The 26,191-nt window shown below is 41.0% G+C and overlaps 1 protein-coding gene across 3 annotated transcripts in view; it reads right to left on the bottom strand.

Moving 5' to 3' along the window:
* BSG (basigin (Ok blood group)) overlaps nucleotides 1-25,660 on the bottom strand; it is a 115,222-nt gene extending 89,562 nt beyond the window's left edge. The window contains exons 1-10 of one of the 3 annotated variants that reach the window (XM_075281544.1): nucleotides 25,501-25,660; nucleotides 13,603-13,950; nucleotides 12,230-12,386; nucleotides 6,050-6,141; nucleotides 5,494-5,633; nucleotides 3,764-4,040; nucleotides 3,523-3,540; nucleotides 3,339-3,363; nucleotides 2,920-2,981; nucleotides 772-1,313 (exon numbers count right to left, since the gene is read on the bottom strand). In XM_075281544.1, coding sequence (XP_075137645.1) covers nucleotides 2,927-2,981; nucleotides 3,339-3,363; nucleotides 3,523-3,540; nucleotides 3,764-4,040; nucleotides 5,494-5,633; nucleotides 6,050-6,141; nucleotides 12,230-12,386; nucleotides 13,603-13,950; nucleotides 25,501-25,570 — 1,182 coding nt within the window. In that variant the 5' untranslated portion in view covers nucleotides 25,571-25,660 and the 3' untranslated portion in view covers nucleotides 772-1,313; nucleotides 2,920-2,926. Of the gene's footprint in view, nucleotides 1-771; nucleotides 1,314-2,919; nucleotides 2,982-3,338; nucleotides 3,364-3,522; nucleotides 3,541-3,763; nucleotides 4,041-5,493; nucleotides 5,634-6,049; nucleotides 6,142-12,229; nucleotides 12,387-13,602; nucleotides 13,951-25,500 lie in introns of those variants that run through there. The other 2 variants (XM_075281555.1, XM_075281564.1) reach the window with 2 other exon arrangements.
* Nucleotides 25,661-26,191: the final 531 nt, after the last annotated feature.

Here is a 26,191-nt window from a genome sequence, read left to right as displayed (position 1 = left end):
CCCCCCCCCCGATCTCGCCTCGGGGGGTGCCGATTCGGCCGGCACTGTCATGGAACCGCTTCAGTTCCGTGATCATGTTTGATCACGGAACTGAAGGGGTTAAAAAAAACCCATCGGAGCCCCCTCCGATGGGGGGTTATGGAATGGGGTCTTAGCTGTTAGATGCAGCTAAAATCCCATCCAATTACGTCGGCACTGACAGGGAATCCTTCCCTGACTGCCCGACGTAGTTTTCCTATAGGGCAGTCAGGAAGGACCTGCAAGTGCCGACGTAGATTCCCTATGGGCCAGTCGTTAAGAGGTTAAGTAGTCACAAGGGGCAGAGAGATGCTTCAGCCTTGTCACACTGTCCCCTTGCTAATCCCATCTCCAGGGCATGATTGATATCTCCCTTACTCCATGGGTCAGCAATAGAGATGAGCGAACACTATTCGAAACAGCATTTTCGAATAGCACGCTCCCATAGAAATGAATGGACGTAGCCGGCAGGTGGGGGGCTAAGCGGCCAGCAAAGTTCATTTCTATGGGAGTGTGCTATTCGAAACGGCTGTTTCTAGTCAGCAACCTTCAGCCGTTGTGAAACTAACTCACAACATGCTTCATTCACTTCCATAGGAGTTCCAATACCAGCAGAGCAGTATGCATGCACAATGTGGGACCTCAGCCTAAAGCTTCACCCTTTATCTACAATAGAAGGTACGTTAGGTGAGCAAGAAGTTGTCCAGTAGCAAGACAGCAGGAAGCCTTTTACAATTGATGTAGAGAACAAAATAAAAGGTGGGAAGTTTTTATTAGTGTTTTTGTTCAATTTACAATTCAGTGTTAAAGTTTCAAAAACACATCAGGCTGTGGACCACTGGCTAAGTTTTTCTGCAGTTTCCCCTTCCCATGTACATGGAAAATAAAAAGCATGACAGTCTTGCCTAGCGTGCACAAGGCATGCTTTCAACAGACTAGAACACTTGCAAAAAAAAAAAAAAAAAATGCACATAAAGCACAGAATGAAGTCATAGCTTAGGAAAGTAACAAAACTGGAAATAAGGCTGATCCTGCTAAATCTGAAATACATGGCGCAAGCTATAAACACATTTGGCAGCTGCTGTAACTCTAAGACAAGGAGCCCCTGTCAGAACTATAACCAAATGTACATCCTGCAAAAGACATGGGTTCTTTATCAAGGAAAAATACAAATCTGTTTTACACGAAAGAAGATAAAAACATCATGACTGGTGGTTGCCATGTAGAACAATGGGACTGGAAATTCTTGAGTGCGAAACACCCAGACCTGTTCAATAATGTAGTTTTCAAATCATCTGCAAGAAAAAGAATATAGATTAATGCTGGTTGTACCTAAACTCTTTAAAAAAAAATATTAAATCTCCTTGCTAAAATACTTTACAAAAGATATGCGGTAAAAAGGAGCAAGTGTTCCTATGATGATCATTGATTATAAGCATTGCAAATGTTATTGTATTGCTGCAATGTGTATAAAGATCCAATTTATTTTAAATTCATTATTCTTGCAAAATGAGGATTTTGTAATCAGACAATAGATTGCTGAAAACTTACTAAACTTAATGGGATGTTTATGTGACTGGTTATTATAAACCACAGGAGTAGGTCAGTGTATTAAGAGTCTCAGTCAAGGACTACACTGCTTTCCAGATTATGCAAATCAAATTTAAGTGTCAGGTTTAATTTTTTGCTTCTCAATTAAACTCAAGGATGACATTTGTGTCTGGGCTCTTTGGTCACTGAAATCAGCCTCAAACACCTGCAAATTTGCCAGGTGAGCCCAGCTAAAGGAAACCTACTTAAGGCCAAAGCCCCACGTTGCAGATTTTTCTCCTTAAGCCAAACTACCAGTGTTGTCACTTGTGACACCCATTAATTCCAGTTACCGCATCACAAAGAATTAAATGTGGCAGAAATTAATCCGCATTTCACTTGCAGAAAAGTGAAGGTACTAGTAGCAGCACAGTGGTTAGCACTGCAGCAGTGGAGTCCTGGGTTCAAATTCTGCCAAGGACAACATCTGCAAGGAGAGTGTGGGAGGAAATCCATGTAAACACAGGAAAAACATACAAAGACATACTGATAGAGGAAAATATACTTGAGCCCTATATGGGCTCACAATCTACATTAAAAAAAAAGTGAAGGAACTGGAAGCCAGGAACTAGAAGCAGCATCCAGATACATAGTGTGTCGCCCCCTACAGGTGTTACCTCACCGTTACCGGTCGCATACATTATCACTAATTGCAGGTTACACATGTACTTACATTGCTTCTAATGTAAAAGTGCACATGTATCCAGTCAAATAGTGGTAAATGCATGTGGCTGGGATCACAGTATGGCAGCACCTCCTATTATTGTTTATTTATATAACACCATTAATTCCATGGTGCTTTACCCCGTGTTACAGTTTGTGCTATACAACTTTAGTGTAGGGGTCAGTTAAAATTATTGCCGGCATTCCAGGTACCTTTATTTTATTTTTTTATATTTAAAATCAGCATGCTGAACAATAAAGGTTGCCTAACCCTGGTCTATGGTGTCTGTGTGGTTTCTTCGCTAACCGCTTTTTAATGCGTTTGGTATTCCATTCGGGGAGGAGGTCCCCAAGTGGACTCCCTGAATGGAACACCGAACACAGATGTGAACCAGGCCTAAGAAAGGTGAAGGGTACTTTTTTTACATATATAACATTATTTAGAAAGTGGGGTGAGCAGCAGAAAGAATAAAAAGCTTCAGTTTTATTTGATGCAGATGGACAATTGAGCCTGTGATGCTATTTTTTTCCCCCCTCTACATAACGTTTAGATATTCAGAGATAGAAAAGTATGCACATTAAAGTGGGGAATAAAAGGAAGAAAAAAAAAAAAAAAAAAAAATCTATTTGCCATGTCCAGTGTCTTACCTATGGCTCAGCTTGAATTTCTCTGCCGCACATTCTCGTGGTTTGCGCCAGCATTGCTTTTCCTACAATACAACAGATATAATTATGACACATTGGGGAAAATTTATCAAGAACCATTTCAACTGTCATATGAGGAAGAGGAGGGTGGGGGATTGTGACTGAGTTAATTTGTATAAAAATTGCGACTTGGGGATTTGAGACTGAAGAAGATGCTACTGTCTTTTACATGTATACCCAAAACCTATTCAACTTCCAAATATTATTTATACAGTTTTGTGCCATTAATTTTACTTATGTGAAGGTTGACAGTTTATGGACAGAGGCTCAGTCAAGGCATAGATTAGTTTCATATGAAAAGGCCTTTTAATAAACCACCTAACTGTGACTTAAGCATTTACAGATCACAACATTTTACTTACAGAGGTGCGGATCCACCATCTTCATCTGTGGCAAGAAAAAAAAAAATGGTATTGTAAGTCTTGGAACACAGCAGTCTCTGTTAGTGAAGTTCATAGAGCAGAGCAGGAACTAACCAAGTGCTGCCTGACCTACCCACTTTCTATATTGTGCTACGTGCGAAAAAGAAATTACATATGTTCTTACCAAAAGAGTTCCCCCTTCCTGTAGCTCAGAAATGGGATGGAAAACAAAACAGTAGTACATGGATCATAAGTCCAAGTAGTCGTTTCTACTTGCAAACCCTAAAAACCTACATATGAAACACTGCTAGTTCTTACAAGTCTGAATCTGCATTTTCATTAAAAAAAAAAAAAAAAAAAAACTTAAATGCAGATACATTGCACAAACTAGATGTGACTGAGACCAGAATACATCTGTGACTTACCTTCAGGAGCCTCATCAGGCTTTCTCCTCTTCTCATAGATAAAGATAATTGCAACTAGAATCAGAACCTCTGCTACAATACCAAGGAAAGGCCAAAGTGCAGCAAGACGACTGCGTACACGAAGGGCAACTGTGGCTCCTGTGATGCCCAGCACGTTGGATCCATTGCAGATATACTCTCCTTGATCTTTTTCAATGTCTAGTTGGTGAATGCGAAGCTCAGTCTTATTTCCAGTGGACTTTATCAAGTAGCGTTCTTCTGTTCCATTCACTATAGGCTGGAGAGAAGAGTTAGCATGTCAAATATAGTGTTAGAGTTTCTGCATGTCTTGTATTTATAAAATTCCAATTTGATCTCCCTGACAAAAACTAGCTCTATATGAGCTCATTCTGTACCAAGACACTTCCACGTTCTAGAGAATAAAAATATAGTTATACTATTAGTCTACAGCCCAATAGGGATCATTTTGCTGCTGGAGGCTTTAATATAAAGCAGAGTGTTTTTGTTCTCTACATGCAAGGAGGCAGCTGGCACCTTGTCCAGATCAACTGTGCTTTCTCGACACAGAACAAAAGGGTGGATCCATTTTCCTCATCCTGTCCATGGGGTTTCTAGGTGGGGAATTTTCTAAGCACAGCATGAAAGGACTATGGTACACAGTAATACAAAATTCCAAGGGGCCACCAATAGAGTTGTAATGGTAGAATAATAAACCGTTATAGGAAGTTACTATAGGGCAACATTTATCCAAAAAACACCACCACAGCAGCACTGCTCAGACTGACTATTCAGTAGTTTTCATAAAATTCTTTAAACCTAGAGAATGCCTCTTAATAGGGTCAGCCACTGCCATTCAGGGCATCATTACCTTTAGAAATAGAATAGGATTACAGATGTTAAGTTAGTATGAAAACCACAATCCTTGTTCCCTTGTTCTATATTAGGATTGGATTTTTTTTTTTTATCTAACCCCGAGAGCAATCAATGTTTTTTTTTTGTTTGTTTATTTTTAGTCTGATTATTTAAGCTCTGAAATTTTAAAACTGATGACATCTTAAAATACATCAGATACCAGATTTGGTGTTGTAAGCTTCCCCCCACCCCTCAACCAGCTAATTTAAGAGGTCACAACCCTTAGCGTAATGCTGCAGCCTCTTACTTGACCTATAACATGTCCTTAAGTCATGTGGCCTTTCTGCACTTCGTCCTATTCATGTGAACAGGACTGAGACGTAATACCAGGCACAACCACAACACAGTGTATAGTGACATGCTTGTCAATTAAATGTTTCTGTGAGCAAAGCCCTTTCAAGTCAGCTAATCGGTAGGGCTGCCAGACCGCCACCTGTTTGTTATCTGAAACTGAATAATCAGTGAGGATATGGAATCAATATCCAATTCTCACAAGACTTATGATTGTATACCCTCAGAAGCTCTGGTAGGGCTTTTGGTCCACTTTCTCCTACAGCAGTGAACTACTGCAAAGTCTTGTGTATACAATATACAGAGCCCACCAATTTCAATGTGTGCCATGTATTGCATGACTTTCCCCAGTGTCAGGGTGCACGTGTGCTCAAGGCAGGCTAAACTGGGTGACTTGGAGGGTTAACAGATTCCTGCCAAACTATGATCAATGAAAAGGGAAAAATAAAACCTAACATTTTCTAAAGTCAGCTGCCTAAGTATATAAAACCACTTGAACATTTAAGTAAAATAAAATGGTGCCAGACCTCCAGAATGCCATCATCTGATGACTTGTACCACATCCATTGCTCCACGGGAGGGAAAGAGCCGCTCTTACAAGTCAGAACTCCTGTGTCTCCCTCATTGCCATGCTCCGATTTCTTGTAAGCCAAAACATGGGGTGGAACTAAAAGAAAAAGTCAAAGTTATGTACATGTCCAGATATTGTATCAGTCAACTAGTAACTGTAAGGATTTTAATATTACTACATTTCTTGGAAAACTTGCTTTATTGGATGTACACTAGCCAGTCAGGAGCTCAAATGATGAGTCTACCTACAGGAGAGGATACCTGCTATTATAGTTTCTTGGCTGATTTTTATTACACTACATGGCTACGATCTGAGACTATAGTTTAACTACCTTATGTAACGAGGGCCGAGACCCCTTATCTCATCATTGGTTCATGCTGCAAAGCCATGATAAAGCAACACTATCGTACTTTGTTTGGGATTCACCATATGATCGAAGGAAACAAAAGTAGAAGAACAGTTTAGAACTAGATGGATCTAGATAGTTGATATTATATAAAATACTACATTACCTGTCACATTGATCACTCCACTAAGCTCAAGAATAGTTGTCAAGTACTTGCAAGTATATTGTCCAGAGCTTTCTGCGTTCACCTCAGTAATGCTGGGAGACCAAGGAAAAAAAAAAGCCATCATTAACTAAAGCTGCTGTAAAAGAAAGCTAAACACAAACAAGTAGCTTGTTTTACTCTCTTCATGCAGGACAGACAGGAATTCAGGTCACTGAAAGGAATTCTAATGCTGTTAATCCCTCAAGAGGACATGGATGGTTCAATGGCACGTCTGCTCCCGAGAGTGTCAAGTGCCACTAGCTCGGTCTGACATTGATGTTAATGCAGGCAGTCGCTGGCTGAACAAATACAAAGACACCAATGTCTTCCTCATACTATTCTCATCCTTTAATACAAAGTTTTGGTAATAAAATTAGAAATAAAGGAGTGACAAAGGCAATAGCAAGATTACAAAAATGGCTAAATTATTCATACAACTAATATATATCAGCTTCGCTGGAACTCATTTGGTATCATTACAGGTTATGTTAATGCAAGATACGATAATACCAGTTTCGGTACACCATATTTCCTTGTCCATTTACAATATAGCATATATTATCAGGGCTGTGGAGTTGGTAGGCCTAACTACTAGGTTTAAACTAGCGTTCGGCTTTCCATCCTTCAGGTACACTCGGGGATCTGAAAAACAAACTATCTGCTTAAAAAGTATTTACCAATAGACCCATAGCCAGGACTTCTCTCTGCACTTATTTTAGGCTAAGGCCCCATGGGCTGTAATCTCAGCGCTAAAGCGCTGCGTGATCGCATTGCAGTTTTCCGCAGCGCTTTGAGAAGTTCAGTTTTGCTCCACGGACTTTCTCTTATTATATCTATGGGAAAGCCGCCGGAGTTTCCATAGATATAATTGAAATGCTGCAATTTGCAAAGCTGCAATGGCTTTGCAAATCACAGTGTGTCCGCGCTGCAATTTCTTCTGCAAAGTGGGCATGGGATTCGCATGAATCCCATCCCCTTTGCTTGCACTGTAAAACACCGATTTTTCCCGCAGCGTCTCCACTGCGGGCAAATCGCAGCGTTTACATTCCGTGGGGCCCCGGCCTTAAGCAGGATTGGGGGACAGTCCCCGAATGCTAATGTGAACCTAGTTTAACGCCTGATCTGGTGGCTAACAGACATGGCCAGTCAGAACCACTAAAAGCTCCTCCAAGTAATTAAAAAAGTCAATGACAGACTACCTGTGAAAGTAAATATGTAGCATACCAGTCAATGGCAGGGCACCCCTATACAGATTATATTTATATAAACATACGGAAATAGTTTGCCCCTTAACCACATACACAGAGCAATTAGCTTACCGAGACGAATACTCTTGCTACCTTTATAAACATGGGAAGAATATGCAAATCTGACTTCCATTATGTAATTAGGAAGACAGTCTCAGTCAAGCAAACCAATAGAGGGCGCTCCCTTTAACATCATGCCAACCTTCTCAGAGGCAGTTGTTTGCAATGATGTTGGGATTTTACCAGGTAGTCTCTCAGCCAAGGACAGCCGTTTCGAGGTTATTGCATCTCGTCAGCTTGGCGCAGAGAGGACTGACCTGGCAGAGGCGAGAGGCTTAGACAAGGTTGGTGGGATATAGTCACTCCATAGGGAGAGACTACTATTTAGGTGTGTGGAGTCTTAAGCCATGAGCGCTCCACTGTGCAAAGGAACATGGGAACAATGTGCAAATCTGACTTCCATGATGTAATTAGGTCAGCCTCAGGCATGCACACCAATAAAGGGCGCTCACTGAGGATGTGCAAGTCTGCCTGTCCTGATGTAAATAGGAAGACAGAGCCAAAAAAAGCCAATTACCAACACATACATACATCTCATATATATATATATATATATATATATATATATATATATATATATATATATATTGCATTTGATAATACACATAGGTCCATGGGTATTTTATTTATTATTTTTACACTAGGGCAGTGGCAGAATGGATTACTTTACAAGTTACTGGAATTATATTTAGTTCTAAGAGCCCTCCCAATATTTGTAACATGTATACCCAGATAGTTACGTTGACTTCTTCACACTATATCTCCTTGGGCAGAGAAGCCCTTGACCCTGCAACAAATGCTTTAACCCTATAGAGACACAGCTCAAAATTGACTTGAGGACCAGGCCTCTTTTTTCAAAACTGACATGTGTCACTTTAAATGGCAATAACTTTGAGACGCTTTAACTTACACAAGTGATTCTGAGACTGTTTTTTCGTAACACATTGTACTTCATGTCAGTAGTAAATTTTAGTCGATATGTTTTGTCTTTAATTATGAAAAAATAGGAAATTTGGTGAAAATTTTGAAAAAAATGCAGTTTTCAAACTTTGAAATTGCAAGCCTTTCAAATAGAAATCCATACTACCCAAATTTTTTCATAAATATAATTAACCATATCTCTGATTTATGTAGCAATCAAATTTTAATCACCCTTTCATTTTTTTTCAGATATTATAAGGCTTACAAGTCAAGCAGTAATTTTCCAAATTTTCAAGAAAATTTCCAAAACACATTTTTCAAGGGACCAGTTCAGTTCTGAAGGGTACTTGAAAGGCTTCTCTAATAAAACCCCCCATAAGTCACCCCATTCTAAAAACTGCACTCCTGAAAGAATCCAAAACAGCAGTTAGAAAGTTTCTTAACCCTTTCAGCATTTCACAGCAATTACAACAAAATGGAGGTCAAATTTACATTTTTCAATTTCTCAATCAAGGGGTTTAGTGAGCACTTGGACCCTAACAGGTGTTTCACAGATTTTTTTACCATTGAGATGTGAAAATTAAAAATTACTTTTTTTCCAATAAATTGTCCATTTAGCGCCATATTTTTAATTTTTGCAAGTAGTTAGAGAATTAAAAGCCCCCCAGAGTTTGTTACACAATTTCTCCTGAACATGGCAATACCCCATATGTGGCCATAATCTGCTGTATGGGAACATGGCGGGGCTCAGAATGGAAAGATGGCTATTTGGCTTTTGAGGGCAGTTTTCTGGTGCCATGTCGCATTTGCTGAGCCCCTAAAGTACCAATACAATGGAAACCCCTCAAAAGTGACCCCATTTTAGAAACTACACCCATCAAGGAATGAATCAAGGGGTATTATCATTTTGAGCCTAAAAATGCTTCCCAAAAATTAATGTACAAAATGAAAATTTTAATTTTTCAAGAAATATGCCATTTTGGTGTCCACTACATTGCACCAACTTTGTGTTGTCAGATACCTGCACTCCGAAAACTATTAAGTGGGCGATCCCGAGGGTCTAAAAATTATAATTGTGGGTGTAAACTGCTGCTTGGGCACACAGCAGGGCTCAGAAGGGAAGGAGCACTACGCTTTTTGGGGTACAGATTTAGAGGGATTTTCTGGGCGCCATGTTTTTGCAGAGCCCTGGAGGTGCCAGTGAACTGGAATTCCCCAAGAAGTGACCCCATTTTGTAAGGGCAATTTAAGAGTTTAAAGAGTTGATATTTGTCTCTGCAAAAGTGTCATGGCATCCAAAAAGACGAAACCGTCTAAGTATGTGCTCCAAAAACCAAATAACCCTTCTTTCCTTCTGTATCCGGCTGTGCCCCAATATCAGTTTATACCCACATATCACATTACATATGTTATCCTGGGTACACCAGTGTCATATATGTGCCCTAATATCAGTTTATACCACATATGACATTACATACATTATCCCGGTTACACCAGTGTCATACATGTGGCATAAACTGCAGTTTGGGCACACAGCAGGGCGCAGAAGGGAAGGAGCGCAATGTGGCTTTTGGAGCACAGAGTCAGATGTTTGGTATCTGGACGCCATGTCATGTTTGTAGAGCCTGTAGGGTACCGGAAAAGTGGATTCCCCAAAGGAGTGACCCCAGTTTGAAAACTGCACCCCTCAAAAAATTTATCAGGGGGTGTAGTGAGTATTAGTATCCCGAACGTGACTGCACTGTGGATGGCGAAGAGGGAATATATAAGCGGTGCGGAGGACATTGGGAACACCACATTCCCTACTATGTCCCAGTAGCTCCTATAATTGGGGGAGTCACTCTGGGGGTCACTTTGGGGGTCACTTCTGGTGTCTTTTCGCTCATAAGCTGTAAACATGGGGTGTCCCCTGATATTCACTCGCACCGCTTATATATTCCCTTCCTGACGCAGCCAGTTGTGTTCTAATAATTTGGTGATTTTTGCGGGCTTTTGTTCTTGCATTATTAGATGCTATATTTTCTTTATTTTTCTGGTGACGTGGCCATATAAGGGCTTGTTGTTTGCGGGATGCGATGTATTTTGTAATGGCACCATTTTTTGGTGCCTACAACTTACTGACTACATTTTATTAACTCTTTTTTTGCTGGATAAAAAAAAATAAAATTCCGGTATTGCGTTTTACCTTTTAAATTTTTCGCCATGCAGCGTACAGTATAAGTAACATATCTTTATTCTGCGGGTTGGTACGGTTACGGCGATACCTCATTTATATTATTTTTTTATGCAATACTAATTCTGCAGAATAAAAACATATTTGGGGACATAAATCAATGTTTTTTGCATCGCCATCTTCTGAGAGGCGTAACATTTTTATTTTTTGGTTGACAGTGTTGGTTGGGGGCTTATTTTTTGCGGGACAATGTGTGCTTTTTATTGGTACTGTTGTGAGGTGCATTTGACTTTTTGATCACTTTTTATAGCACATTCTGTAAGGTGAGATAGCAAAAAAATCACTACTTCCAGCGGGTTTTTTCCGGGTTTTTTTTCCGTCATTTACCGTGTACATTAAATATTGTTTCAGTTTTATTGTACAGATTGTTACGGACGCGGTGATACCAAATATGTATTGTTTTTATTAATTTTTAGGTTTTTTTTAATATAATTCATTTTCTATAGAAAAAAAGGGTTTTTGGGGCTTTATAACTTTATTAATTGTTTGCAAACACTTTTTTTTTTCCACTTTTTTTTAAACTTTTTCATGTGTCCCTATGGGACACTTGAATGAGTGATGATTGCATCACTGATTCTCTATCATAGAGTGAGACACAGGCTGCAGCGACAGCCTGCACGTTATCACTCTGCAAACAGGAAGTGAGTCGTACGGACGGGACACTCAGCTTCAGGAGATCATCGGCCAGGATACAAAGGTAAGTGGGACTCAGGGCTGCCAGGGGTGACTAATCAGACCCCTGGCTACATAGTAGGGATACCAGCACCCCCCGATCTCGCAGCGGGGGGTGCTGGGGACCCCCACAAGATCGGGCAACCTGTTTGCCGTGATCATGTTTGATCACGGCAATCAACGGGTTAAAACCCAAAATCGGCACTCATGTCTGATGGAGGGTGATGGAGCAGGCTGTTAGTTGTCAGATACAACTAACACCCGCTCCAAGAACGCCCGCACTGCGCTGCGGGGTTTGTTTACATCCATGAGGTACTATTACCTCATTGGTCCTTAAGCACCAGACATCCATGAGGTAATAGTACCTCATAGGTCGCCAAGGGGTTAAACGCCTTAAAGACTGTTTACATTGAGTGTGATGCCACTTTATTGAAATAAGGCTATTGGATAGTATGCATTTTATCATCTTGTGTACATGATTGGGAGGTTGGTTTTTCAGCTTACATGAGCTTCCCCTTCAGCATTTACTGATGTGCTTCACAGCATATTCATGGCCATAGGCAGCAATACAAAGTCTAGGCAGATGTTGAAATATTCAGTAGAATTCCATTCTGAGCCATATGGAAGATTATATATATCATTTGCTTCAACATAAGTGTATATTTTTGGCAATTTTGCAGTATTTTTATTCATTTTTTTTTAAAGAGTTGATATTTGTCTCGGTTCTTTTGAGGCTTAGGGACCAATTTAATGAGTGCTTCCTATAGACTGAGAAGGCAATAAGTTTGAGAATTTCTGATCTTGTTAATACCTTAGACCACATAGGAAGGCTTTTCCAAACACTTTAAGGACTGTGCACCTTGAGGATTACAAGGACCACTACAGACCACATGGCTGCAAGACAGAAGGGAATGATATAGGGTAGGAGCTAGGAACTGGGGACTGTCACATAGGGGTTTGTTGTAGAGTGTGTGTATGTATGTGTATAAATGCAGCACTCATACTTACTTATAGGTTGTAATCTGAGAATCCTCTTTGTCTTCATGGACAAGCTTAAGCCCCTTAAGCCACTGGTGCCCAGAAATTTGAAAAGACGGGTCTGTCAGATTGCACATTAATATTTCTCCATCAAGCCCATCTGGGGAGCTTGTTTTAATGCGAGGATCTGTGGAAAAAAAAAATTACATTACAAATGGCTCACACTTTTTATATAACACCCATCTACACTTACACTATAGTTTGTCACCATATATTACCAATATAGACATTACAAAGTAGTAATAAGACTAGCACTCTCGTATGAAAAATAAAGACAAGTTGCCAGAACAGAAACCTGTCAAGTAATTGTATTCTGGTGCAGGTATACCAATGCCCCCTGCTGTTCAATACTTAAAGGGCATCCACAGGAGAGGGAATAAGTTTTTGCAATTGCTGGGGACTCAACTGCTGAGTCCCCAGTAATCAGGAGGACAGAGGACCAAAAAAGTCCCACTAAGACCTCCTTGTGAATGAAGTGCTAGTACGCTTGCGTGACTGACATGCCATTTGTTTCTATGGTGCTGTGGGCGCTGCCCGAGATTAGTCACACAAGCACAATAGAGCTCTATCCACAGGGAGGCTTTAAGGCAACTTTCAGTCCCAGGTCCATCCGATCACTGGAGGATCCAGCATTTGGGCCCCCAGCAATCAGATACTTACCCACTGTCCATCATGGTACAACCCCTTTGACCCAATTCCAGTACCATTAACACACTACTTGAAACTGGGAAGAATAGAAGGAAACAGGGTAAACTTGTGGTGTACTTGTCAGGTACAACATTCAGGAGAAGACACATTGGCTAATCTAGCTACTACAGAAGGGATGGCAGTGCTAAAGGTTAGGTACAGCACTAAAACTTAGCGTGGTTTCAATACAGAGGATAGTCTACAGAACAATATTCACAGAACAGACGTAGGAAGGATCCAGATGTTGGGAAGGCTGCAGAGCTTTCATACGTGAGCTTTATAGTCAGCTTTGTAATGTATTTAATGAGCTGGATCAGCTGTCTTAATCGGACATACCAACCAGTCTGGTTTTAACAGCATCTCAATGTTCAAGTAACAAGTTATCTAGGTATACCAAACAAACAAGGATGGTGCAAAGGGAAGGATGCGAGGTCCAGCAAAGGAACTCCAACAGAGTGGCACCAGCAAATCCTGTTAGGAGAGGAAAAGGATGGGAAGAACATCACATTGTGCGAGTGGTGCCTTGGATCAAAGCCAACATTAGGGAAACCAAGCATTTTCAAGGAGGCAGCTAAAATCAGGACTACAACACTAAGTGGAGGGAGTGGGTCTTCAAGACATCACAGGGATTCTTCAGAATCTGGTTTCCAACTCACGGTCTAAGACAATAACATTGGCCTGTGAACGAATCCACTTGATGCGAGGACTCTTTGTCAAATGGTTGCGATCCGGATCGTTGCTGGCACGGCACTCATAAGTCCCAGAATCTTCGGGGTTCAGACTGAAGAGATTGAGTGTACTTGCAGCATGGAAGACATAGGTTGCATTCATCTGTACACGATCTTCTCGTGCTCCATCCCACAGCTGAGAAAAGCTCTCATTGCTATAGTCTGCCTCAAACCACCACTGTATCTCTGGCATTGGGCGGCCGATGGCCTCACAGTGTAGCGCCACAGACTCTCCAGTTAGTCTGACCTCTGAGAGTGGAGATTTAATGAACCCGGCTGTAGGGTACGAGTGAGAAGGTTAAGCAAAAACAGTAAGACATGCAAAGCTAGAGGAGTCACAACGCTACCTGAATAAAGTTACATCCTATCCCTCCAACATGTTACCGCATCTGGCACATTTGCATAGGTAAGTGAAGAATTCTTTTATGACATTTTTATGGAGCAAGTAGTTAATGAGCTTGAACCCCCATTAGCTAATTAGGCTGCACGCTGCTAAATAGGACAAGGCATAATTAACAGATTACCGTCAGGCCAGATAGGAGATTGCAGAGCAATAAGCCAGCACTACTGACAATTCAGTCTATATTCATATGTGCAACGTTTATAAATCAAATCCCACATGAATACCGACTAAGACCTAGCACAGTCGCTGATTATTTTACATTTTCTAAGCTCAAATCAATAATGAAGAAATTGTATAATGGAAAGACTCCTGTTATGGCTTAAAAGTAACTGTGAAAATGGCCCAACTTGTTTTATGACAGCAGTTAAACAGTCACCTAACCGAGACATGCCTCTTGCAATCTTTTTTTTGTCCATGACACAGCAATTCCAACAAAAATTACGCAATATTTTCCACTACACAAATGCAGCGCCACAGACATAGGTCCCACAGTCGGTGCGGTACAATGATAGGGGCCTGAGTCTTCAGGAAGTGTCTGGTCATTGCATATTTACCTTCTGAAAGTAAAGCCTCCGCTTAGAGGCTGGCTCTGGCCATACACATTATGGCAGCCAGACTGATGCAATATGGATGAATCTGTATTTCAAAGATTCTCCATAAACCTCAGCCCTTGGATTTTACTTCTTTTGTAAGTGGTTACACAAAATCAGATTCATTTATCTCTAAAACAAGGCTACTTAGAAAACACTTCAGGACTAAATATACAGCCTAACAGATGCAGCAGGGTCCAGTATCAGAGCAGACACTGCCCTTTACTACACACGCTGGCTGACATTTTGAACAGCTATGTGTACAAGTAGATGGTGTGGACAGGCATTCAGCTGTTGACCTTTGTCAGGTACACTACAAACATAACCCTACAAATAAGATGCTTTACCAGAAAAAGGATAAACTTAGCACAAACTACACTAGACTACACATAGCCAGCAGTCTTAATATGAACCGTACAACTCACTAAGCCAAATAAACTAAAGCAAAGCGCATATAAACCTGTTTATCAAAAACACGATACAATCACAATTTCTGTAAAGTGCTACAGAATATTGGCACATTCAGTCTGATGCTAAAAACAAAAAAAATAAATTTTTTAAAAAACACAAATGGCCACCTGTTTCCATAAACAGTTGGGAGAAAAAAAAAAAAAAAAAAGCTGTTTTTTTTGAAGGACACAAAAAACCATTATACCATACTTATATCTGTACAAAAAAAAAAAAAAAGAAAACCAGGCAGCATCGGACCTATCCATCCATCTATCTATGCGTACGTACACAGGAGGAGGCTCATTTCCAGCTAAGCTACCAGTGGTAAACTGCTGGGTTGGGAGGTTTAGCAGATTAGTCTCTGCAGCAGATATATAAAAAGTGTCTAAAAGAATGGACTTTGCTGGCCACGGCAACAAATCACAGCAGAATGAAAGCTGTGGTGAATCTGGATGCCAGGGACAAAAGTTTATCATTTAGGCCATTTCATAATCCCTCTGTGTGTTTTAAAGGAGAGGCTCCTGCTGCAGTCACTCAATGCAAAAGAGGACTGAGGAAAATGGGGGGGGGGGGGGGGGGGGATGTGTGAGCTCTTGGAAAAGTTTACATACATTTCGGGTTTAAATGCAATGAGAAAGTGACAAAGGCCATTTTTGCATTTAAGAAAATGGGTATTAATCTATATGACATACTGTAATATGGAGCTCAAATTGCTAGCTGCTAAATCTCATAAAAATGAGTTTCTGCCTGTTCTTTACACGCAACCAAACGACTGGACAGATCACCACCAAATTTGGCACACAGGTACATCAGGTGACCAGGAAGGTTTTAGACTGGGTCTCAGCTGTCTAGGATGTACCATTGCTGAGATACAGAATTTCCAAAAAAATTTACCCAATAGAAGCCTGCAAGTCTTTCACTCATATTCCAACTGCCATACACACTGTCACATGTCCCTTATAGCCAATAGATGCTCACAGGCACTTAGTCTCCACATGTGCACAGCTTTATTTCAGGTTTCCATAACAAACCAGCCATTTTTCTTCACTGCTGTAGGTCAGCTTTGAAGGGGCAGGGTACTGTGGATGTCGCACACGGCTTTACTCCAGGTTTCCATAACAACCGATCACAGGTTTTTCCACAACCGATATACAAACTGAAATACACATGATGCTTATAGACCAGTGGAAACTCGAAGGTTCTTCAGTCTTCACATACACACAACTTTACACCAGGTTTCCATAGCAACCAACCTATTCTTATGGGGCCACTACATAAGTCGGGTCCTTCTGCTAGTATTATATGCAAGTCAACAATCTTGATGTTTTGGACTAATGTTAAGCAACAAAGCATGCCACATTATCATCTACTTAACAGTACTTTATATTCCAGAGCATTTGCTTAACAGTTATCTTGCCCAGCTTTACCATACAATTATCTATATTGAACTGAGCCTCTAGCAATGACTTGCTGCTCCACAAATAAAAAGCTCAGGCTTTTGAAATCATGACAGCTGCATTCATGAGAGAGAATGTGTATACCCAGCATAACGTTCAAGAAAACTTGACAATACAGAGTCATCTCAGAAGCTTTCATTGGGGTACGGGTGCTTTGACTCCCAGTGATCAATATTTCAGCTGTCAAAGGTGCTTTCTTTGCTCTCTTGAGGGTGGTGAGGTCAGTGGAAGATGGGATCATACACTTCTATGAGCTCATGCTCAACTACCCTGCCAGCCAAAGTGTTAGGCATAAAAGTTATTTATTACCTTTTATGCCACAAACACTCGCCAACTATAGCAAGATTTCAATTTAGTGGCTAGCAAGCTAAACACAACCATTTTTGCACCATGCAGTATTAAACAGCCCTGAGCATATGCCTTCTATGTACTCAGTTCAACTGCTATAAGCTGTTTTCATGGCACATTATAGCTGAATAAAAAACAAAACAAATATTTTTACATATATGTGGGTCATGTGAAAGATTTGCACGAGACTGACAGCATGATAAGCATGTTACGCGAGATTTAAACCAGGAGACTATGGAAAGGAGGTTTTAGTTTGTAGTGCTTTGCCTGCACTTTCTACACAGCACAGAACAAACAGCATGTCACATCCAATCACAATGGAAATGCTGAGTCATATGACTCACATCTCAATGTCACCTTCACCCTACACTGAACAGCCACTACCCAGAACAGCAAGCTAATCTGTATCAAGTGTGCGCATACAGCCAACAGAACTGGCTACAGTCTGAGGCAAGGTACTAGGCATGTAAAAAAAAAACAAAACAATCTTACTCACTGCTAGATTTCAAGGCAGTGTCACTCTGCACAAAGGTTGGGACAACAGGTTATTTTTTATGTCCCTTATATAAAGCAACAAAACCGGTACCTTCTAAAAAGGCACGAAATGGAGAAACTGATGCTTTGACCAATCGGGCAGAGCGCACTGGAGCCACGTGCTACCTGAATAGCTTCTGTCCCCCACATCTGTACATTATTGTGAAAACCTGGATTCTTACAGTCATTTCAACACCGACATTCTGCAGAGAATCGCAGCCACTTTTCTCTAGCAATTGTTTTCAGAACTGGTTAACCACTGATAACTAATTCAGAATAAAACTATTCAAAAATGTATGCTATACTGGAGGATGTCTCAGCAATCCATCTAAGGAAGACTATTGTCTGAATCAGCATGCATTGTTGCAAGGATCACGATATGGTGGTACAGTATTCATATTATTGGATGAATATTCCAGTGCAAGCAGTTTTATAGATTGCCCCTCAATCCATGACCTAGCAATACACCACTTCCACCAATTAAAGTTCTTAGTATTTGCTAATAGGTGCTAATATACCGATTCCAGCGCAGTTGAATTCTCTATAGCCCCATTTTTCCATAATAAAAGATAGTTAGTTTTGGTGCCTAATGTGTTATCTAAGCTCTAATGTCAGGCAAGGGGTGCGATTCAGAGCTCCAATGGGAGACAACCAGAGTCAGAATTACACCCCTTGTCGGCTCGTACCTGACACCACCCTCCTGACAGTACAGAGACTAAATAGCATATCAGGCACCAAAACTAATGGCATTCATTACTCTGGAACAGTGGGGACTAGAGAAAAAATTCCAACTGTGCTGGAATCGATAGAGTTACTATTAATTAGTGTAAAGAACTGGACTTTGAATTAATTAAAGGTCCTCTTTAAAGCTAGGATTATAAGGTGACACTGAATGATGAGGTCTAAGACATTCTGCCATATAATTGTCTCCTTACAAATTTAATGGAAGGCTACATTCTTTACTATACAGATATACCTGTTAGGTGCCTCTTGCGTCACAGCAGTCAAAAGTGAATGACTTACCGTAAAATCAATAATGTGAGCAGTAAAAATACCTGGCTATTTTTAGGGCCTGATAAAATTAGGCTCCATTATTCTCACATCAACAAAAGCCATATCAGATCTCCAATTAACAATACATTTGTGCAGGCATTAGCATGCCAGCTCTAAACTCTACCCGAGGCCTAGTGTTGACCCTATTTCAGAGTTGTGCGGCAAAGTCCTGCTGTGGAAAAACAACATTACTTACAATGGAGAAAACTCCAGTAGCAACTAATGACAACAAGGAGCTTAAAAGAGTTGTTGAGCAGGATAAACTAAGAATTAACCCCTAAACTAGACCCTCTTCCCCTGCCTAACTTCCAATTTACTTCAATCAAAAAATAAAAATAAATCTGTTACTACCCTGGCGACATTCCATTACACTGCTTCTGAAACGGAGTGTGACCATTACTTTCCCCTCCCCCTGCCATATCCCCATCAATACTTGTCAAGCCTTCTGGTGTCTAGGAACGGCTCCTCCCCTCTTCCTGTGCTAGCAGTGGGCAGAATAGGTTAGCTAGGGAGACAGGGAATGTAAGAGGCTAGTAATGGGCAGGATTGCAAGGGACACAGGGAAGAAAGGGAGGGGCTAGTCTAGCCAGACAGGGAGGGGGAGGGTAACAGAGAGAGGAGGGGGTTGAGAGAGGGAACTAGTGTAGAAACTACAAAGGAAGCAAACCTTGAAAACAAATGTGGAGAATGCCAGCAGCTGACAATCACCCAGAAATCACTCCAAACACTGTTAAAGGTATATGGGTGTACTTATTAACCCAATACAAGCACTAAGACTTTATTATAAAAATTTTCAGCCCAGAAAACCTTTTTAAGTAGTACATCAAGCACCTAAACTAACTGTGGCTAGAGACCGTTCCAATTGTGCCGGTGAAAAGTCCTCTAACTTCTATGGGAAAGACCACATGCTGTACCCCAATTATCACTAAAGTCCCAAAGAAATGAATGGAGCAGTGTTCATGCACTATTGCCTCATTCCCATAAAACGACTACTCTGGTGATTGTCAAAGGGACTATTTGGACCTTCTGCCATTATTCTTCATATGTAGTGGATATAAATAACATGTGTAATACCAGGTTACAGTCATGCAAGTTCAATATTGCTGTGACCAAACCTCTTGCTCATAAGTGCATAAACAAGGTAACCACATGCCTTTCTATTTTAAGCATAATAACAGCCCTTTCTCCATCAACCACCCCAATGGAACATTTAACATGACAGTGCCAACCTAGACCAGTGAACCCAAGCCTCTTATACTGGAGATATGTAGACCAACATTTCACTGATTAACAACTTTGTTACAAGTCCTGCAAAGACTTGCCAGATCACTGAACCTGCATCATGTACTACAGCTCCAGTGACCTTTAAGCTCATTTCAACTAACATCAACAGTATCCAGTTAAATGATATATGGAGTCTGGTGAAGTATTAACTCAAGTCACCATTATGGCCATTGATAAGCACATTACCTGGAGTAGCAAGACTGGAAATGGATACCTCAAGCTTCTAATTGACAGTTATGTAACAGGATTTGGGACAAGAAAAATAATGCAGAAATTCTATGTCCACTCACTGAAGGCTTTCCAGTCCTCCAATATCATTTCTGTGTTGCTGCACATGTATCTTTACTTCCTAAAAGTACTTAAAGGGGCTCTATCATTGGAAAAGTCATTTTTAACTAAGCACATACTTGTATAGCCTTTAGAAAGGTTATTCCGCATGTACCTTTTGTATGTAAGGTGCCTCAGTAGTTTTTGAATGAGCCAGTTTTTATCCATATGCTAATTAGGCCCCAGCAAGCACAGGAAGTTCTCAGTGAGCTCTCCTCTCCGTTGTGTATGAGAACAGCGAGATCAGCAGCCTGTACTGTACACACAGGAGAGAGACCATGCTCGATGAGACTTCCGGGGTGCTCGCTGGAGGCTAATTAGCATATGAAAATAGGCTCATTCAAAAACTACTGAGGGGATTAACATACAAAAGGTATGTGTGGAATAGTCTTTCTAAAGGCTATGCAAGTATATGCTTAGTTAAAAATGTCTTTTCCTAATTATAGAGCCCCTTTGATATGGTACGATCATAGAATATGTAATGCCTTCAGACCAATGAAACAACTTTCAATATTAGCGTGCTCATAACACTACAGTGAACTGTGAATGTGTCTATACACCTCTAGCAGTTAGTCAAAATACCTAACAGCTAGGTGTGCAAGACAGCCAATACTATTCACCTGTAAAGAAAGAACTAGAATGATTAAGGTCAACATTGCAAAGCCAGGCAAAAATGATGCAGCAGAGGCCTCAGTTTTAGCTGTTGGAGGAAAATAGCAAAAAAAAAAACCTGCAAAAAACTTTGGCCGCGCATTATAATAGGAATACCTGAAAGATGCAAGGATCTACATCACACAATTATCTGTACAGGTGTGTAACAAGTAGATTTAGGACCTTTCCTTTGATGTAAAACTTTAGCACATTTGTACTCCATGTATAGAAAATTCTTTCTACAGTGCAGGTCAGTGTTGGAGAAAAGTTCTTAGGAACAATCATTGCCCGTGTGCTGGCAGCATATACACTCAGAAGTCACTGCTGCTGTATAGAGATTAACACCGCACAGTGCTTTTGCTAATAAAACAGCTTCCATTACAAAGGGAATATGTCAGTTATCGCAAGCCCCTTTACACAAGCCATATAAACACATGCCTTTTCAAGGGATGTCAGACACTGCTAGCACTGGGTAGTTATGTGTATAAGCCTTAGGTATAGGTCCACATTTGGAGAGATCAAAAAAAAAAAAAAAAAATATATATATATATATATATATATATATATATATATATATTCAGTTATTTGCTACTACAATAGCAGAAATATACCACCATGGGCAGAATGAACCACCAATGCACCTGTTTCCCCACTGAGGTGTCAGGAGGGTTCATTTTGTGTAATATACTTTATTACCTATCTAAATTCATTTTTTATATTATAAAACACTAGCTTTTACCCGCGACTTCATCTGCGGTGATTTGAGAATTGGGCGGACACAGACGTGTGAAACTGTAAAAGTGCTTTAAAAAGTTTGGTGGGCTAGCAAATGTGATGTGATGTGTTGTATTGTGTCAGTCGTGATACAGACAATGTGATGTGTTGTATTGTGTCAGACAATGTGATGTGTTGTATTGTGTATGTGGTGATACAGACAATGTGATGTGTTCTATAGTGGAAAGCTATATGTAAATGTGAGTGAGTAGAGTGGCTACTCCTGAGGTGACAGTAAGGAGTGTGCAGACAGGAAATGCCAGGCAGTGTGTGTGAGTCTATAGCTGGGGCTAGGAGTCCTGCTTTTGTGAGTCTCCTGCTAGGAAGCCATGTTGTTTAGTGGCACCAAAAGTAGCCTGTGACTCAATCCTAAGGGAAAACTATGTTTGTGGAAAATTGCACGCAAATCCGTCCAGGCGTTTTAGCATGATTGAGGAACAAACATCCAAACTCACAAACATCCAAACACATAAACTTTCACACTTATAATATTAGTAGGATAGGATTACCCCTAGCAACTCTCAGAGCTTTTACAAAGAAAAGTCTATACACAGTTGTATTGTGAATATGCAGAACTGAAGCATTTACTAAGTGATCTCTGGTCTCTTCAAATGGCTGTATCTCCGTACCACCCAGAAATTATCAGCTTCCATATGCTGCCAAGATTAAATTACTAGTGATAACACTAGTTAAACTAACACACCCATGCTCACCTGTCCCCAATGCAGTCTGGTCCTGATGTTCCAGGGTCTTGTATTTCTGGTATAACCCTTCACTGCTGAAGCCCATTAGTGGCCTAATGAAAAACCCAAGACATCACTCTCATACGCCACCTATGACATCCTGTGTCCTTGTGTAGTGGGGACTTCTGCCAAAAGAACAACCTGGAGCAACAGGACCAGACATGGTGGGAGACACCAAAGCATTGGGAACAAGACAGCATAGCTGAGTTTTTGACCTTCCCTGGCCAGTTTTCCAAAAAGGGATTACCTTGGACAACCCCTTTAATATGTAGAAGTTCATGCTAAATATAAAACATCCCAACTTTTTTTTTTTCTCACTAGTGAGCTTTTCAATTCATCTGCAGCTAGTACTTCAATCTTTGCAACATATGTAAATTTCTAGGCAATGTACTACCAAAGATATATCTGAAGTGCCCACCTCACCTTTGATAAATGCTTCAGAAGCTAGCTTCCATGGTGTTTACATTATTGTCAATGGGAACGGGCACAATTAGTCTATGACCGATTAATGTTCATTGCTATTATACTATGATGGACATTACCGTTACTAAGATATGGCTGGCCAGTTCTAGAAGGTGCAGGTTTGTTACACTACTGCTGACATATGCATTTGTAGACCCTAGTAAGATATTGCTAGGAATAAACAGCTCAGTTAATAAGTGGTGTAGTGAGGCCAGCGCTGCTGAAGAATGCAGGCTATTGAGATGTAGAGCTGGAATCACATGCCATGTCCCAGGGCAGCCAAACATTTTAAAGAGGATTATTAACAGGCCAATAGGCTTACTGTCCTCCAAATTTCATTTCATAAGAGTCCGAGGGAAAGAAATCACATGCAGACCTATAGAAATCCAGGTCACAGAATGAGAAGATTTCATTAAGTAACAAGTGCAACAGAAGAAAGAAGGCTAGGTTCTCATCTGTGTCACCGCCGAAAACCAGTGGAGAAAAGTCCTGCACGGAGGGCTTCTCTCCGCAGGCTTCAGTATAAAAATGGCAGAAACCCAACCGTCCAACAGTCTTATAAGTCACTTAAAAATCAGCTTCTACCTGGTAACATACAGCAGAACACAAAAGACTTAGAGTAGAGAAAGGTATGACCCTTCAGCAGCACTGAATTCTGGAAAAAAAAGCCTGTGTATACATAGCAAATGCTAAGTAATACAGATAGCACATTAGATAAAAAGATTTTCATATAGGAGATGATTTCATTGATGGTTAACATAGTGAGAGAAATTGTTTAATAGATACTAAATTCACAAATAAGTAAATTGAGAGTCTGATAAAAAATAATGTGAAGAAGTGAGTTATGAAGAAAAAATACTGTGGAAACTAATGTGAGAAAATCTCATCTCAATGTCACGCAGGGTATGAATTATACAGAGATTGTACTATACACTTAATAGTTTGATTAAAATGGGATTAAAAGACTAGTCTAAATGGGGAGGATAAAACAGATTTGGTGGATTTGCCAGAAGTACCGGAGAGACTTTTCATATAATTGAATTTATATGGCAAGGAGTCAGAGGACAGATTTTGTAATTTTGGGAAACTTGCAGGAGACACAGAACCAGTTATGTACAAAGTTTTATTTATAGCTAGACTAGATAGGGCCAGAAGAAACATCCACAACCAGATGATGGAATCATGAAGGTGAGAGTGCAATGAGATGAGATGGTTTATATTTTATAGTTCTCTCTTTCTGGCAGCCATGAGATAAGGTTTTTTTTTTTTTTTTTTTTTTTTTTGGGGGGGGGGGGGTTTAGACATTTTTTTTAAGATAATTTTTCACAGTATATTCTTGTTTAATTGGAAAATTATTCCGCCTCAGTCAACAAGTTCTTCCCACCACAAGAACGCACCCTTATAGTATACAAGTACACCAAACTGCTACTAATGGACTAGGCTTTTTGGTATAGATTCAGTGACAAATGAAGCTGTGTGCATGTAAAAATCTAAAAGTAATCAGTATGAAGGCAGCTCTATGGACAGAACTCGGACTGCTATAAGAATATTCACAAAATACACATACAAGTTTATTTACATGGCCTCCAATTTTGAAAATCACAGCAAGTCAATTATACCTTCGAAATGTTGGCGTTTTCTGTATATGCATGATAAGGGCAGAAAGTTTGCACAGGAACGCTCTACAAACTCTCCGTGAACGCTGTCTTTCCTGCAGCGACTCACAGCGTGGGGCCATAGCTTATAAGGGATTTCCCAACACATACTTGGCCCCTAAACACAGTATAGGGAATGAGCAACTGATCTCAGGGTGCCATTTCAAGTTGTGAGCCGAATTCAGGGCCAAGTTCAGGCATGGCAATTGGCAGTAGTCTGTGCGCAGACCCCACTGACCTCCAACGCATGTGTCAATGCTTTGTTGAGCAAAGCTTTGATGCCAAAACCCATGCGCGTATTATAAAATATAGGGAACTCATAAAAGGAAAGTATGTTTGCTTCACTTTTTCCATTGTGATAGCAAATTGCAAGAAAAACACACTAAAGATTTTGAACTCAGCCTCACAAACTACTGTAATAGTGCACATGAGTAAAGGTTTGGTCAAGTGTGTCCAACCTATACAATGTCGGGTGAGAAAATCCTCCTGAAAAAAAGCTGGGTTCACGTGTGCTGAGCTCTCCACCATTCGGGTGGCCTAACAGTGGTTACCCATGGAGGCCAGCAGTCTATATTGGAGTGAGCAGTTTGTATACTGAAACCAGCACAGAGAAGAGGCCTCCATATAGGACTTCTGGTGGTTTTTGCAGAGGCATCTCCAATGGAGACTCCAGTACAGAGGAGAGCTCAGCCTAAACTATAGGAGAGTCTGCTTGACCAGGCCCAATGTAACAAGCCATCGGCAGCCATAAGTGTGGACTCTAAAGAGGATGGCAGGCCCTGTGTGTAAGCTGCTGAGGAATAGACACACTGGACATAAGCTCACAAACATGTCATTATATAGGGAGCTCCTATTATATAATGGTGAACTACGCCTGTCCAATGTAACTGCTTAACCCGATCCCCGGATAGGCGAAGGAGAAACACCAAGAGGGTTAGAACATGGCTACCTCACTTCAATGGAGTCTTAACACCATGACCTGCCCCGGCTACCTAGAAATACATAGCGCTGACCTATAGAATGGCTAAGGAGTGCCCTCTATGTATAACCCCGGGTCAGTGGCCTAAGGACCGAGCATACAGCGAAGACGTTTACCTGAGCCGGCGGCCCTTTCCCCGCTCAGTACCAGCAGCACCGCGGCGGATAAGAGTCCGAACACCTTCATGTTGTAGTCTGCACCAGCCACACAGCTCACCGGTGTCTTCTCTCCTCAGCGAATGGCAGCCAATTGAGAGGCGCAGCAGGTCAGCTGCTTCCTTATGTCAGGGGGCGGGGGCTGTGGTACGCACTTCCGCCCTTCTCCAAGCTCACGTACTCGCTCGGTGTAATGCCCGCCCCGACCTCACCTCGTGTGTCGCCCCCATGACCTCTGTCTGGCGGGTGCACTGACCAGGCTACACCGACAGGTTCACTTCTAACCTCGGTGGACGGCGTGGGGGTTGGGTTATTAGTTCATCTAGCACCCGCCTGAAGGTGAATAAGGGTGCATTCACATCAGATCCATTACGTGGATGGCCAGCTGTATACAGACAGTCAATGTAATTAAAAAACAGATGCATTGCCGTGGTTTAGACACGAGAGGATGGTATTCTATGGCTTGTGTCAAACTGAGTTTGTTTTAACCATCCAACAACAGCCAAACGGTCTGCACTACAAATAAGGCCTGGTTCACATCTGTGTTTGGGGACCCCACAAACAGAATACTGAACGCACTGACAAGCGGTGAGCTCATGAAAGCACACGGGCCCCTAGACTATAATGGGGTCCATGTGTTTTTGCGCACGGT

Source organism: Leptodactylus fuscus, chromosome 1, assembly GCF_031893055.1.
Source record: "Leptodactylus fuscus isolate aLepFus1 chromosome 1, aLepFus1.hap2, whole genome shotgun sequence".
Classification (NCBI taxonomy): domain Eukaryota; kingdom Metazoa; phylum Chordata; class Amphibia; order Anura; family Leptodactylidae; genus Leptodactylus; species Leptodactylus fuscus.
The sequence above is the reverse complement of the archived record's forward strand: the minus strand, read 5'-3'. Positions and strand labels throughout refer to the sequence as shown.